At 39.4% G+C, this 15525-nt stretch overlaps 1 protein-coding gene across 1 annotated transcript; it reads left to right on the top strand.

Annotated features, from left to right (window-relative positions):
* LOC8074437 lies at nucleotides 945-7427 on the top strand. The gene is made up of 7 exons (XM_021454613.1): nucleotides 945-1323; nucleotides 2954-3541; nucleotides 3744-5252; nucleotides 5335-5662; nucleotides 6138-6393; nucleotides 6780-7001; nucleotides 7144-7427. Exons 1-7 carry the CDS (start codon nucleotides 1126-1128, stop codon nucleotides 7172-7174), a joined length of 3132 nt encoding a protein of 1043 aa, XP_021310288.1. The 5' UTR covers nucleotides 945-1125; the 3' UTR covers nucleotides 7175-7427.

Genomic DNA, 15525 nt, shown 5'->3' with positions numbered 1-15525 from the left:
AGTGGTCACAATGTAGTACCAAGTAGTTTCAAACTACTTCGCGTGTGCATAGGATCCGGTCGTCATTGGAAATCATTGACATCCTCCCTTGTTGGTCTCAGATCGTTAACCTTGTTCGTTTGTCTGATAAGTTATTGCAGAAAGTATTGTTGTGGTGCTGTCTGATTTATTCTGAGAGAAAAATACTACTGAATGACTGACAGATTCGGCTGATAAGCCCAAATGTTAACAAAATACCTATGTGTTCCGATAGAAACCATGCTGATCTATATTTATATACTAGATGTTTAATTTCTTCATGCAAGATATTCACATTATTTTCCACCACTAAGGGTTTCGCTGGTCTAAAAAGCTATGGTTGAAAATACTGTTCGTTGATTTATCATGAGAGAAAAATATTGTTGGCTGGCAGAAAAAGTACGGCTGATAAGACAAGTGAACGGTTACAATCCTTGTCATACCTTATTAATTACAAAAAAGTATACACATCATCTCTATTATATGCAATACTTCTAATTTTTAACCTATCAACATACAAATCATATCGAGATGCTATTTGTTTCATCATCCTATCCTTCCATGATACCTAATATTCTATTGGTGTTTCTTCCATTAGCTTAAATAATTTTTACCAAATCTAAGAAATAAAATAATACGCAAGCCAATGGATAGCTTGTATTACGTGGTAGTATAATTAATATTTAAAAAACTATGATAATTTCTATATTAGGAGTGTCTTAACTTCGTAAAAACTACTTACTAAGACTAGCTATAAGGGAGTGTTTAGTTGGGGCTGTTAAAGTTAAAAAGGTACGATAGTATTTTTGTTTTATTTGATAATTAGTATCAATTATAGCTCAAAAAGATTATCTTGAAAATTACTTTTTAGTTGTGTTTATATTCGGGAGTGGCCGTCCTAGTGCCAGCAAGTGGAGTGAGAAACCGAACAGTTTTACCAGCGCACGCCTGCATTTAACTTCAATCTCTCGGGAACTCCAACAGCCGGCCGCGTTCTAATGGAGATGGAGTAGTAGTAGTAGTACCACTGCAGAGACCTAGTAGCTTGTAACACTTGAGGAGGAGGAGCTACGAGCAAGTAGAGGAGAGCTTAGCAACGACGGCACCATGAGCGCTGCGGACGAAGAAATGGAAGCTGAGCCTGAGCACGATCCACTGGCAAAGATGAAGGCCGTGCTTAGCTACTGGGAGTCGGTGACCAAAGACGACCGCACGCTGAGCAAGTTCGCTTTTGGCTTCCTAGAGCACAAAATATTGTCCTGGTCCATCCAAGACGTCTTCAACAAGGACCTCCTTAAGCAGCAGGTGAGTGTGAGTCCAGTCCAGCCCACCGCATGCATCTTTATGCTTGCATTGCATTGCATTGCATTGTTCTAGGACTTGTATATTTTTGGTGATTATATCTGGTACCCCTATATGTTGAAATCTATCTAATGGTAATTTTACTCTTCCTTTGAACTTTGTGATTTTTCCCTAAGTACTATTTTAGATTGAAGGTTCCCTTTACCTTCCCTCTTATTTTAGACGTCGTTAGAAGGAACCAGAATAAATTAAAAAAAAAAGAAGAATTTTAAATCCCCATTTGGAACATAGAGAATTCCCTCTCTCAGCTCGCTGTCTCCACTCTCCTACATCCCCTCCTCATTCCTGTCCTGTCTCCCTCTCGCTCGGCGGCATGTGGCGAGCGAGCGACGCCCGGAGCTGGCGCGAGGCGCGAGCGAGTCCCGGGCTCCCGGCCAGCGGCGCGGGGCCGGCTAGGGGCGCAAGGTAGGCAAGCCTCCCGTCGGCGCGATGCCCAATCACGCCGTGCAGCGTCCTGGCAGTCGCCTTTGTTTTTGTTTTTTTTTTTTTTTTTGCAAAGTGTGCATGCCGCACACAGTATCGCAACATCTTGGGTTGCAGGTGTGCTTACTAGAGGAGCACCAGTCGCCTTTGGTTTGCGCACAGGCCTTTGACTAAGGATGGGGGTGGTGTTTCAAATGAATATCCGCGGCTCTTCTCTTAATAAACTAAATAAAAAAATAAATAAAGAAATTGTCAATTTAGTAATCGTGACTATAAAACTACGACTAAACTGTTGGTTGGGAAAAAGACTGCTGAATAGTTGACAGATTCAGCACATAAGCTCTTAATCGAATAGGTTGTAAGTGTTCAATCTCATGTTTCGGATCTTAACTATGGAAAATACATGTTAATATAACGATGTTCATATGGCACCACAAAAATTAGTATTTTTTAGTATATATTTAGTCAAAGTTAAGAATGTTCTAACTCCACAAAATACAAGATGGAGACTTATTTTGGACGGATGAAGTATGTCATACATTTTAGAATCGATTTGATTGGTATTGCCGTAAGCATCTCATGCTTAGTCTTCTGACACTACGTATCTCTGAATTTTGGTACGCCGGACTTCAAAACGTGAGAATGAAATCCGACTTGTAAAATTTATTTTGTACAGTAATATCCAAGTCATGTCATGTCATGTTAAAATAGTCAGAAATTTGCTTGTATCTGCAATATATCCAAATTCTTTCAAGTTTTGTTGCTAATTTTTTTTTGAAGTTTGTCAAAATTAGTTTGACACCAAAGCAGAGGTAAAATGAAATAGTACATTGAAAAATTGGGGCAAATCCGTATCGGCATTCTTGTCTTTCTATAGCTGAATTGACACTGTTAAGCGCCCCCCAAACAGAATATGATCAAACTCAGTCTCCAGTTCAAAAAACAAAGCTGAAAAAGGGGCAAAATCACCATTTGCATTCAAAATAGGGGTGTGGACACAAAAGCTCCTTGACTTAATTGCCACTATCATTATCTATCTTTCGTCGCTTGATCCAGTGCATGGCATTCTTCCCCGCTTGTTTGACACCGATTATTGATTGTGCTTAAAGATGAGAGCTAAAAATATATAATTAATTTGGGTGTATTACAGGTCCACAGGATTCCTGATACCTTCATGTCGTTGCATGCTTACTTGGACTCATTTAAGGGCCCTCTGATTGAAGAAGTACATTATGATGTCTTTTCGTCATTGAACGGTTATGCTCATGCAAACTTTATAGAGATAATCCGACTGGAGAAGCTTAGTGATGAGAAATCAATATTCTGTTTTGAGGTTTCCATGCCGTCCAAGGACGAGAAGTCAAGGGAGATTTATGTCCCCAAACATGGGGATATAATAATTGTGTCCTCGCAGAAACCAAAGCATGTGTCCGATCTGACAAAGAATAGAACATTGTATAATTTAGGTTCGGTTCTAAAATCTGGAGATGAAGAAGACAGTGATTTGCCACCAAATTGCTGTATTGTTCGGTTTCGATCAGTTATTCATGTGGAAGTAGATCCTGAAACAAGCATGCCTACAGGCCCATGTTTTGCTGTCTTTCTCATAAATATCAAGACATACGATCACATATGGAAGTGCCTTCACTTGGGAGCAAATGATCATAAGTTTGCAGCACTTGAGGGCAGAGGGGCTAATACAGCTATTGTCAATCTGGTGTGGCAGTACAAGAAACAGGTATGCCATGTCGTTTCTAACATCTCATCATCATATCGACACCTTATATTTGCATCTACATTTACAACACTTTTGCTAATGTTTTGCAGCATATCAGTTTGTGAGTAGGATCAGTCATATCTCTTACTGCATGTGGATTGAGAAATTGAGATAACTCCTCAGAGTTTGACTTATTTGTTTATTTTCCTGTGCATGCAAGCAGCTGAAGATGGTACCTTGTCATCCCCCCAGCTCTCAATGCCTCACTCGTAAATCAGTTGATGACCTTGGCCTTGAGAAGTTCAACCTAAATGATTCACAGCTGAATGCAGTAGCTGACTGTGTCTCATCAGCAATAGAGAACCGGTCGCCTTCCCTAAAACTAATATGGGGACCCCCTGGGACAGGCAAAACAAAAACCATCAGTACTATCCTCTGGGCAATGCTCATGAAGGGCTTAAGGACACTTACCTGTGCCCCTACTAACACTGCTGTGTTGGAAATTGCATCTCGAATTGTCAGGCTTGTTGAGCAGTCTTCAGATGGCAGTGTCTGCTTTCTCAATGACATTGTCCTGTTTGGAAACAAAGAAAAGATGAAAATACGTCATGAGGATGATCTTTCCATGGTATTCCTGGACTCTCGCGCTGAACGGTTGCTGCCATGTTTCATGCCATGCACAGGCTGGATGCATTGTTTGCGCTCGCTAATAGATCATCTTGAGAATCCTATTACCAGTTACAGGCTGCACGTTGAGAAAATACTTGAAGATGAAAGGAAAAAGGAGAGCGCTAAGAAAAATACATGCAAAGATGGAATCTGTAAAGCACATGATGTGGGTGACAACTCTGCGAGGGCTTCTTGTGTTTTGCTGTCGGAGCCCTCTGCAAAGGATGGGAACAAGCCTATCCAGGGTGAAGCACCCCCACGTTATCCTTTGCGTTCAAACCCCAACTCCAAAGATCATCTTCTCTCACCCCTCTCGGTGTTCCACAAGACAACCCATAACAGGCGTGAAGGCGAGGACAATAAGGGAGGATGCCACGGTTCTGGAGCAATTGAGGGTACATTCAGAATACCGCCATTTGAAGATTATTTCAAAGATTATTTCAACAAGGCGACAAAGAAGTTGAGAGAGTACATTGAGATAATGTACAATGATCATCCACGAAATCCAGAAACAGGACACAGCTTTCAGTGCATGCTGGAGGTGCTTGAATTGATTGAAATTCTTCAGAAACTGATAAACTATAAAAATAATGATGTCTGGTCAGATGAATTTCATGATTGCAATATAGAAGATGATGGTAACCCTATTTTGTGGTCTGAGCAGCTAGCCCGTGTGCGGAGTAACACGAGCAAAAAGTACAAATTCAAGCTAGCTAGATCCTTGTGTGTGCAAGAATTAAGATACCTTCACAAAAATTTGGAGCTTCCTCATTATTACAGCATGCGATCAATCCAGATTTACTTGCTGCAGAGAACAAAATGCATTCTCTGTACAGTTTCTAGTTCATTCAGGTTGTACAATGTGCCCTTGGGCAATCCTTCTACAGATATTTGCAGTTTGCTCAAAAAGCCTGAAAAATTCAAGTTTTTGGACATGCTGATTGTGGATGAGGCTGCACAGCTCAAAGAGTGTGAGACCTTAATTCCTTTGCAACTGCCTGGCATAAGGCAGGCCGTGTTCATTGGAGATGAATATCAACTACCTGCTCTGGTGAAAAGCAAAGTAAGCTCTGTGTATCTGATTTTCTTCTTTTCTTTCAGTTTTGTAGGTTGGAACCATATTGAAATGTATTATTGTTTTGTAGATATCTGATAGTGCAAACTTTGGACGAAGTGTTTTCGAAAGGTTAAGTTTGCTAGGCCATGAGAAGCACCTTCTGAATGTTCAATACAGGATGCATCCAGAAATAAGCAAGTTTCCAGTTGCGACATTTTACGATGGAAAGATATCTAACGGTCCCAATGTCACTAGTAAGAGCTATGATAGAATGTTTTTGGCGAGCAAAATATTTGGACCCTATTCCTTTATTAATGTAGATGGGGGACATGAAACAACTGAGAAGCATGGCCAGAGCCTTAAAAACACAGTAGAAGTTGCTGCAGTAGTGCGGATAGTCCAGAGATTGTTCAAAGGTAACCATCATTGTTAATTCTTTAGTCACAGTACATTTTGTTTTCCTTTTGAATTGGGCCCTCGCAAACTACTTCCACAATGGTTCTTAGTTGTAACCTTATTTTTGACCAAAAAAAGAAGACTGTGGGTGAGATCCCCACAGTGCTCACTTTTTGTATTAAAATAAAAGAAGGTGTACAAACTTACAACAAGTTATTAACTGAATGCATCAAGCCAAACACAGAAGGATGACCTAAAGTCCTCCTTACATCTAACAGATTGAAGAAGACATTGACTTTTAAAATTAGACAACCATAAACTAGGACTCGGATCTCTTCTGCAGAAAACTATGTCATTGCGATAGTTGTAACCTTATTGATTGTAATAATGGTATGTTGTTCTATGATGGACATTCAATATTCAATCTGAACCGTTGGGAACTTTAGCTCAGCTCACTACATTATAATATTCTTTTTCCTTTTCTGTTAATTGCAGAGTCAGTTTCTACACGTAGCAAGCTCTCTGTTGGTGTTGTGTCCCCATATAATGCTCAAGTTAGAGCTATCCATGAAAAAGTGGGGAAATCCTATAATACATACGATGGTTTCTCTGTGAAAGTAAAATCCGTAGATGGTTTCCAAGGTGCGGAGGAAGATATCATTATCATATCTACAGTGAGGAGCAATGGAGCTGGTTCTGTTGGATTTCTTACAAACCTGCAGAGGACCAATGTGGCTTTGACAAGGGCTAAGTAAGTTTCTTGGTGTTTGATTCCAGGATCCAAACAAAATAAGAAAAAAAAAAGAAGTCCTGTAAATTGATTTGTCTTTGTGGTAGTTTTTTTTTCGAAAACCTGGCAGGAGCTCTACCTCAAGATTAAGGAAGGAAAGAAGTTTATGTGTACAGGAACACCCGGATGTCCGGGAAGTCCTTCACTATTTTCTTTGTGGTAGTTTGGTGTTCTCTTGATTTGGGCTTTGTGTTATATACTGTTTTTAGCATGGCGGCATGATTTTTATCTCACAGATTTTATATTATTGGACTAGTGATTGTTGTATTGGATGAAAGCTTGAACCTTGAAATTCATACAAACCTAAGGAGTGGCTTATTTTTTTTCTTCTCCTTGTTTGTTGCCAGGCATTGTTTATGGATAGTTGGAAATGGCACTACTTTGTCCAACAGCAAGTCAGTTTGGCAGAAAGTGGTGAAGGATGCACGTGATCGAGGTTGCTACTTCGAAGCCAGCGACGACAAGGATCTGTCAAATGCAGTAGTCAAGGCTATCATTGAGCTTGATGATGTCGAGAATTTAGTGAAAATGGAGTCGCTGCATATAAGCAGGCCGAGTCTCAGTTTCAGGTAATGCAGAAAGCCTTCTTGAGATCACTGTCCTAGGGCAATATCAAATAGGCATACCATACAAAAGGATTTAAGAGTTAGACAGATACAGTTACCATTGCCAGCAAGTAATGTATTTTTTTTCTTCTTGTTTCATACGCAGAAATCGATCAGGGCCTAAGTACCTTCCATGAGAGGTTTGAAGCTCTCAAGGACTCAAGTCGAAGTGGCATCAAGATGCAATGATGTCTCTTTTGGGCGTTTGGGAACCGAACTTGTATGACGCCGGTGATGTGAGATGCTCGACATTTTGCTGAACCTGCTCTTGATGCACGCTGATTGCTGAAGCTGAGGGTGTGCTCATTTATCTTGGTTTATTATTAACCTTCTAGTTTGTCGAACAATTTCTATTCCTATGAAAACAGTATGTTATTATGCTATTTTGTTTCGGATAATAATTTTGACATGGAAGAGCTCTCCATTACTTATTGACAGACGCCAAATCATTGGCGACCACAACATGAGTACAACTTGGAATGCTATCCTGAACCGGAGTAGCACCCGGAATCAAACATGCCCCTTGGGCAGCTAGACTGTCTAGCAATTTTCATGATGCTCATTGGCTCATGCTCGTTAGCGCTAGGCTGCCAGCAAGTTGTTGCGACTGGACGCCAAGTCTATGGGCTTTATGTGAAGAAAGGCTGAACGCGCTAAGTTGGGCCGTGGGTTTAGACTTGCTAACAATTATGAGGCCTTGTATGCTTTATGGTTAGTTTTTTTTTTTTGGAAAAGGTCCATATTATCTCTTCAACTTTCGTGAAAGTCTATTTTTCTTCCTAAATTTTAAAATCAGACAAAACACCTCCCTTAACTTTTAAAACCATTTATCTTACCACCCTGGCCCTATTATAAACAGTTTTGAAGGCGAGTTTGTCTTTTTCTTTTAAGTTTATTTAGGTTGAATTTTTGAAAAAATCATAGTAAATTACAGAAAAAAAATCATAAAATGAAAATCTAATTTTGTTGAACTCCACATGAGTAGATCTACATAGTGAACATATAATATGGTATGCTTTAGTACAAAGTTTTTGTTGTCGCTTTAGATCTATGCTTTTCTGTAATTAATTGGAATAATCCATAACTGTAGTTTCTGTGGTCCAATTATGATTTTTTATGGCGAGATAATTATTGTATAATTGAACTGTAATAAAATTTCATAATCATTGGATCATGTATAGCTAAATAAAATCATGTATAGCTTAGTTATAGATTTATTTATATTTAACAAGCATAAACCTAAATATATGATTCAGTGAGTATGAAATTTGTACTATAGTTTAATCATATAATAATTAGCCAATCATAAAAATTTCACCACAATTGGACTATAAAAGCTACAGCTACAAATTATTTTATTTATTATAGAAAAACATAAACCTAAAGCTACAACAAAAACTTTATACTAAAGCAAACTATATTATATGTTCACCGTCTAGATCTACTCACGTAGAGTCAAACAAAATTAAATTTTCTATTTTATGACATTTCATTGATTTATTATGACTTTTCAAAGATTCATCTAAAATAAATACAAAAGACAAAAAAAAAGGCAAAACCGCCTTCAAAACCATTTATAACCGAGCCAGGGAGGTAAGATGTTGGTTTTAAAAGTTGAGGGAGGTGTTTTGCCTGATTTTGGGGTTCAGGGAGGAAAATCAAACTTTTGTGAAAATTGAGGGGGGTAATATGGACTTTTCCTAGTTTTTTTTCTCCATGAACTCTAACACTACACAAGTCTTATCTCCAAACTCTCAAAATTAGCCTCCTTTCCCAGAGTTGAAGTGGTTACACAGGTATCTATTTTAGTTAATAAAATCTAACAAATACTTTTGTAAGATTTTTAAACCAAGAAAATTCCTTTTAAGATTTAAAAAATTCTGACAAAAATCTTAGAGATAGATTGGGATATGAGAACTCAAATAAATATTTTAGAGCCATGAAAATATCTTTAGGTCATTGGTCAATAGGTTTAGCTCTAAAAATGAGGAAAAAATATTAAAAAACTCGTAAACATTCTAATCAATGACTAAACATATTATAAAACTTTTTCTAAGCAAAAATATGAGATGCAACTAGTAAAGAAGTTTTTTAGAGACACCTTATATTGAAGATATATGAGAATTAAGTTTAGGAGAACTCTTGGAGCTCAAATGGAAATAGGAGTGTTGGGTGATCCATATAGATGAACCATTCCATATATGTGGGTGAAATAAATCCATATGAATTAGGGGTAAATTGGATGACACAAGCTTCTAGTGATAATTGGAAATATAGCTTAAACTTTGTCAGAGAAGAAGAGAGTATGAATCGTCAAGTGAATCCAACAAGAGGGTATGAAACTGGACAAGCCTCTTTTTCCATTGGAAATTTGCAATATGGGGGGTGTTTGGTTGGTAATCACATTTTATATTAAACAAGTATGATCAAGTTAATACTTAGTAAGTGTTTCATGGAGAACTAAACTTAAGTAAAATTCTTTTGGGCATCACATGTCTTAGAGTAAAAAAAATTGTGCCAAGATTCCTTAGGTATATAATAGTGTGGCTCCAAATTTTTCTAACCACACTTCTATGGCTTGTCACACTTGCCGAATATTAGTTGTGGCAAATTATGACTGAAAACCAAATAACGCTTATATGCCGATACACTCACCCCTTATAAATGCAGGCACATACACCTTACTTCTATTTGAAACTCTGAAAAGACTAATTAAGCTAGTAGATCTTAGTGCCCTGCTGGACACGTCGGCTACCATTAAAAGAACAAAATCATTAAAACCTAGAATAAATCAAAAAAAAATATGAGCATCCTTATCCGTTCCTGTCTAAGCTAGATGATTTAAACCTTCCATCATAAGCAATCCACCGAGCTGAGATGGCAATTTTACTCGTGACTATTATTGTACTCCATGGCTGTGTGGGCGTGGGTAGAAAATTTCACCATCCATGGGTGCACGTACGGGTACAAGCACCCACTAGAATCAGTTGGCTGCAAAGGGTTATTGGATTTTAACATTTCGATAATAATAATATAGATAGAAAAATGAGAAGTAAGTAAGGCCTTGTTTAGTTTCCAAAAATTTTTGTAAAATTTTTCAAATTCCCCGTCACATCAAATTTTTAGATGCATGCATGAAGTATTAAATATAGATGAAAAAAAAAACTAATTGCACAATTTGATCGGAATTGATGAGACGAATCTTTTGAGTCTAGTTGGTACATGATTGGATAATATTTGTCAAATACAAACGAAAGTGATACTATTCCTATTTTGCAAAAAATTTTGGAACTAAACAAAGGCTAAGGGAAAAAAAAATCATGGGAAACTGTTTTTGTAACGTTGGAGTCAAAAAGGAAAACCGTGGAGAAAGAAACCCAAGGTAGGAGTACGTGTGTCAGGGTCGGGCCCGTAGCTATCGTAACTTTTTGTGGAGGCCTGGGCGAGAATCACAAGGAATATGATTTGATTTGATTTGATTTGATGGCGTCGGGTAAACGGTCATAAATTTTTGGTGGATCGATGAGATAAAATCACGTACGGTCATAAATTGGATGGATGGGATTAGAGCGGCCCGTGCACTCCACTTGACTGTCACGGTCACCACTCACACACCATGCATCCCATCGGGACGTCAATGGATTCCATGCGGCCTGACTGACCTCCGACATCATATCATCCAGTTGCCGCTTGCGCGCTTGCGTTCTTGGCCGGGCGGATACGCAACACATTCAAATCCACCAGCGCTGGATCGATCAATGGCAGTGGCAGGCAATCAATCCATCCATTGGCTAGTCGCGTAGCCACGCCGCTCGTCATGCCGTGCCCGACCCGGCCCACCCTTCAGCGGCGGCGAGCCGGCCGTCTGCCGATCGGACGCCGGCCGCGAGCGCGCGCGCGGTCCGGTGGATACCGACGCATCAACAACAGACAAATTACGACCAAACAGGAGTAGCATAGCATAGCGGCAGCCTAGCTAGATACTAGATAGTGATACTTTAATTTGTTGTCTGCTTACAGCAGGTCCTGATCGATCGTTGGTTAATCTGTCTCACAGCTCTCACACACACACACGGCCGTGACATCGTCACTGCGTTTCGATATATGCATGCATCCATATCCATCATGGTTTTAATTGGTTTGCTCGATCGCCTTTCATTATTCCAGAAGCATCTTAATTCCAAACATCCATGCTCCTACGTGGGCCAAAGGGGATATATACAGTACATGCAGCGCCGCCACTCTCCTCGATCTGGCCGGCCACCGGAGAGATCGAGTCGGCTGCATGCCTCCCTACACGGCTACAGTTAGGGCCGGCTAAGGGTCTTTGAGCAAGCAAATAAGAGCCCGTACTACTGACTGTTATTAGTTTCAAAATTATTGTATACAGTATAAATTTCTATATATATATATATAATTCATAAAACATAACAATACTTTGCGCTTTTTGTTTCTTTTTTCTTTTTTTTTAGTACAACGACAAATGCTTTTTAGACAACATCTAATATATTCAGATAAATACATTAAATTAGGAATTTATAATCCTAGGCCCTAACATAGTGGTATTATACAAACATAGCGCATACACAAAACAAATAAGAAAAAAAATTAGAAAATACTAATTGATCATGGCTATTGGTGTGTTTCTTATAGTGATGGCGTGCGCGTCTGTTGTCCGCTCTCCCTGCTGCTGTTGCCGGTCACCAGGGAGAGCGGACCTAACTGCACGGTGTCAGCGTCTCCATTCCTTAGTCAGAACCCAAGTTATGTACACTCAGGTCAGAGGACCGAGGACTGAGAGGAGCGAATCAGGTCACGGTAACGGCAGCAAGAAACAAAACATCGAAACATGCTTGCGCTCCACTCGATGTATCCGGTTCACGTAGAAAGGAAGAATTATCTAAGGCTTTGGCTGGTTTGTCTTAGGCCTTCAAATACTTATTATGCTAAATAGAAAAAATATAAGTACTAATTGCTTATATGGTTTTGGCCCTCCGACGGTCGCATTGCCTACCCTCACTTAGAGCCGGCCCTTGCTACAGTACAGTACCTGCTGCTGCTGCTGCTGCTAGTAGCCATGTACTCCGTCCTACTCTGTAAATAAATTATTATACACCTCTCTTTAATTAGGCCTTGACTTGCAACCCCGGTCCCCAGACCAGGACGTCCGCGACAGCTGCCACACCATAATGTGGCATGTACTTATGAGTTTATTAGTCCGCAGGCAAGATGTTGCTAACGGCCGTGCCCCTAGCTTTAGCTACGGCTTGCCCTGTCCTGGCCTAGCCTCTGGACCATTATCTCAGCCTAAAATGGGTCGGCTGGGTCTAAATAATAGAGTGTTAGAATCTTACTAGCCATAAACTATTAGATAGAACAAAAAAAGTACAAATAGCGATGCTTGCTCAAGCCATAACACAGAAGATATAAACATATCAAACAAAGAGCATTCAATAACCAAAAAAATCATATATGTCTTCACAATTCCACACCACTTTAATTGTCATACGCAATTCTACATAAATTAAAAATGTGTCATCGCTTCACAAATAAAGGCCTTGTTTAGTTGGTGATTTTTTTTATTTTGGATACTGTAGCGGTTTCGTTCGTATTTGATAATTACTGTCTAATCATGGACTAAATAGACTCAAAATATCCGTCTCGTAAATTACATGCAAGCTATGGAATTAGTTATTTTTTAATCTATATTTAATGCTCCATGCATGTGCCACAAGATTCAATATGACGAGAAATCTAAAAATTTTTTGGAAACTAAACAAGACCAAAGATAACATTTTGAATCGAAATGAACGAATACAATACGCGTTCCTAAAGTCCTCGTGTGGTCTTTTTTGGTCAACCCAACTCTCATTAGTTGAAGCTTTACTATTAGACTACACATCTTTCTCACTAAAATATCTTCTCATCTTAGCCAATTACACCCTACGATATAAAAATATTTCAAATTATAATGCATTTAGAAGGAATTATACATTGAGATTCATCGAATATTTGAAATTCAATAACCGGATATCTCACTTAACTTGTGCACTTACAATGTGCGGTAGGGAAATGTTATGCTACCTCTAGTGCCTATTAGGAAGGAGCGGGGCGGGTTGCCGAAGGTGCAAGGCGGGCAGGGCTAGCCTCGGTGGTCGGTGGCAATGGATCTACCGCTGCTGGTGGGTGCAATTGCTAAGGCCCTGTTTAGTTCCCCACCTAAAATTTTTTCATCCATCACATCGAATCTTTGGACACATGTATGGAACACTAAATGTAGATAAAAAAAATAAACTAATTACACAGTTTAGTTGAGAATCGCGAGACGAATCTTTTAAGCCTAGTTACTCCATAATTAGCCTTAAGTGCTACAATAACCCACATATGCTAATGATTGTCTTGCAGTTTCCTGACGAGCTATGTAATTTTTTTTATTAGTTTCTAAAAACCCTTCCCGACATCCTTCCGACACATTCGATGTGACATCCAAAAAATTTTCATCTAAACAGGCCCTAAGAAGAGGGTGACAAGCTGCGAGGGCTCAGCCTCAAGGTCACCTCTAACTCCGATGCTCCATGGCTTGGGCATGGTTGACCTAACACAACGAGTTAAGTACTTGTGATACAAGCACGGAGGTACGATGTAGACTCATGGACGTACGGCGGACGTGAGGTGCCCCAAGGAGAAACACAAAAGTGGCTAGGTTTAGCTTTTTCTTTTTTCTTTTTTTAAGGAAAGGCTAGGCTTAGCTGAGTAGAAGAGGCCGTGGATTGAGCCGCTCGAGGGGATTTGATGGGCTGCTTTGAAGACTAGGGCGTTGTTTGCTGCTTTGAGGAACGACACTGTAGCACTTTCGTTTTTATTTGACAAACATTATCTAATCATGGAGTAACTAGGCTTAAAAGATTCTTCTCGTGATTTATAGGTAAACTGTATAATTAGTTTTTATTTTTATCTATATTTAATGCTCAATGCATGTGCCGTAAAATTAGATGTGAGAGAAAATCTTGAAAAAATTTTATTTTTTTGGGTGAACTAAAACAAGCCGTAAAAAAACTAGGTCACGTCAAGAGCCACAGCCCTAAGCTTGTATCCGCCCTTACTTAATTAGCTTATATATTTTTACCTTTTTATTAGGCCCTGTTTAGTTCCCCACCCAAAATTTTTTCATCCATCCCATCGAATCTTTGGACACATGTATGGAACATTAAATGTAGATAAAAAAATAAACTAATTACACAGTTTAGTTAAGAATCGCGAGACGAATCTTTTAAGCCTAGTTACTCTATGATTAGCCTTAAGTGCTACAGTAACCCATATATGCTAATGACAGATTAATTATGCTTAATAAATTTGTCTTGCAGTTTCCTGACGAGCTATGTAATTTGTTTTTTTATTAGTTTCTAAAAACCCCTTCCGACATCCTTCCGACACATCCGATGTGACACCTCAAAAATTTTCGTTCTTAATCTAAACAGGCCCTTAGCAAAGCTATAAGAATGTTTGGGAATCAAATTTAAATGTTTTTTGAACTACAACATAGACATAAAGCATCTACTTTAGGGCAAATCTTGGCTCGGCCCTAATATAAGATCGTCGTCCGCGTCGCCGTCTCTGCCTCAGCAATACTCCTATATCTCAGGCCATATGCATCGCCGTCGTGGATTCGGATCATATATATGTATTCATATGGTACCCCGATGGGTTGGGTTGGGGCCCTGACCATGCATGATCGAGTGAGGAGCACAACAGCACAGGACAGCGAGATATGGTAGTAGATACTGTAGATGGCAACGGCACAACGATGGATCCATCGATTTTTTTTTTTTTTGTTGCCTTTGAGAGTAGTATTGGATTAGCCGTGCTTGATGACTGTTCGCTGTCGAGTCGAGTGCATGTCACCACCGTACAGACGGCGGCGTGCACTGCTGCTGCGGTCTGTGTTTGCAGAGGGTAATGGTTAGCGTTTGTCAACGGTCGGGTATGATAGATAGCAGGAGTAGATGGCTAGCTAGCCAGTTTGGCAGAGAAAACGTAACAGCTAGAGCGTGCGGAGACTTGCGTCACACACTAGCTACGTACTGTCCATTACGTTATTAGGCCTTGTTTAGGCCTTGTTTAGATGCAAAAAGTTTTTGGATTTTGACACCGTAGCATTTTCGTTTTTATTTGACAAACATTGTCTAATTATGGAGTAACTAGGCTTAAAAGATTCGTCTCGTGATTTACAGGTAAACTGTGCAATTAGTTATTCTTTTTATCTATATTTAATACTTCATGCATGTGCCGCAAGATTCGATGTGACGGAGAATCTTGTAAAGTTTTGGGTTTTTGGGTATATCTAAACAAGGCCTTAGTTCACCCTGAAAACCAAAAAGTTTTCAAGATTCCCCGTCACATCGAATCTTTCGGCACATGCATGAAGCACTAAATATAGACGAAAATAAAAAATAATTACACAGTTTAGCTGTAAATCACGAGACGAATC

The sequence above is a fragment of the Sorghum bicolor genome, chromosome 2 (genome assembly GCF_000003195.3).
Source record: "Sorghum bicolor cultivar BTx623 chromosome 2, Sorghum_bicolor_NCBIv3, whole genome shotgun sequence".
In the NCBI taxonomy this organism is placed as follows: domain Eukaryota; kingdom Viridiplantae; phylum Streptophyta; class Magnoliopsida; order Poales; family Poaceae; genus Sorghum; species Sorghum bicolor.
This window is presented reverse-complemented; position numbering and strand designations above follow the sequence as displayed.

Bases quoted from the DNA above. Each gene is read 5' to 3' on its own strand.
- LOC8074437 (XM_021454613.1), top strand. From the start codon at position 1,126: ATGAGCGCTGCGGACGAAGAAATGGAAGCTGAGCCTGAGCACGATCCA. The intron at 3,542-3,743 runs GTATGCCATGTC...GCATGCAAGCAG, and splicing joins TGTGGCAGTACAAGAAACAG to CTGAAGATGGTACCTTGTCA. The intron at 6,394-6,779 runs GTAAGTTTCTTG...GTTTGTTGCCAG, and splicing joins GTGGCTTTGACAAGGGCTAA to GCATTGTTTATGGATAGTTG.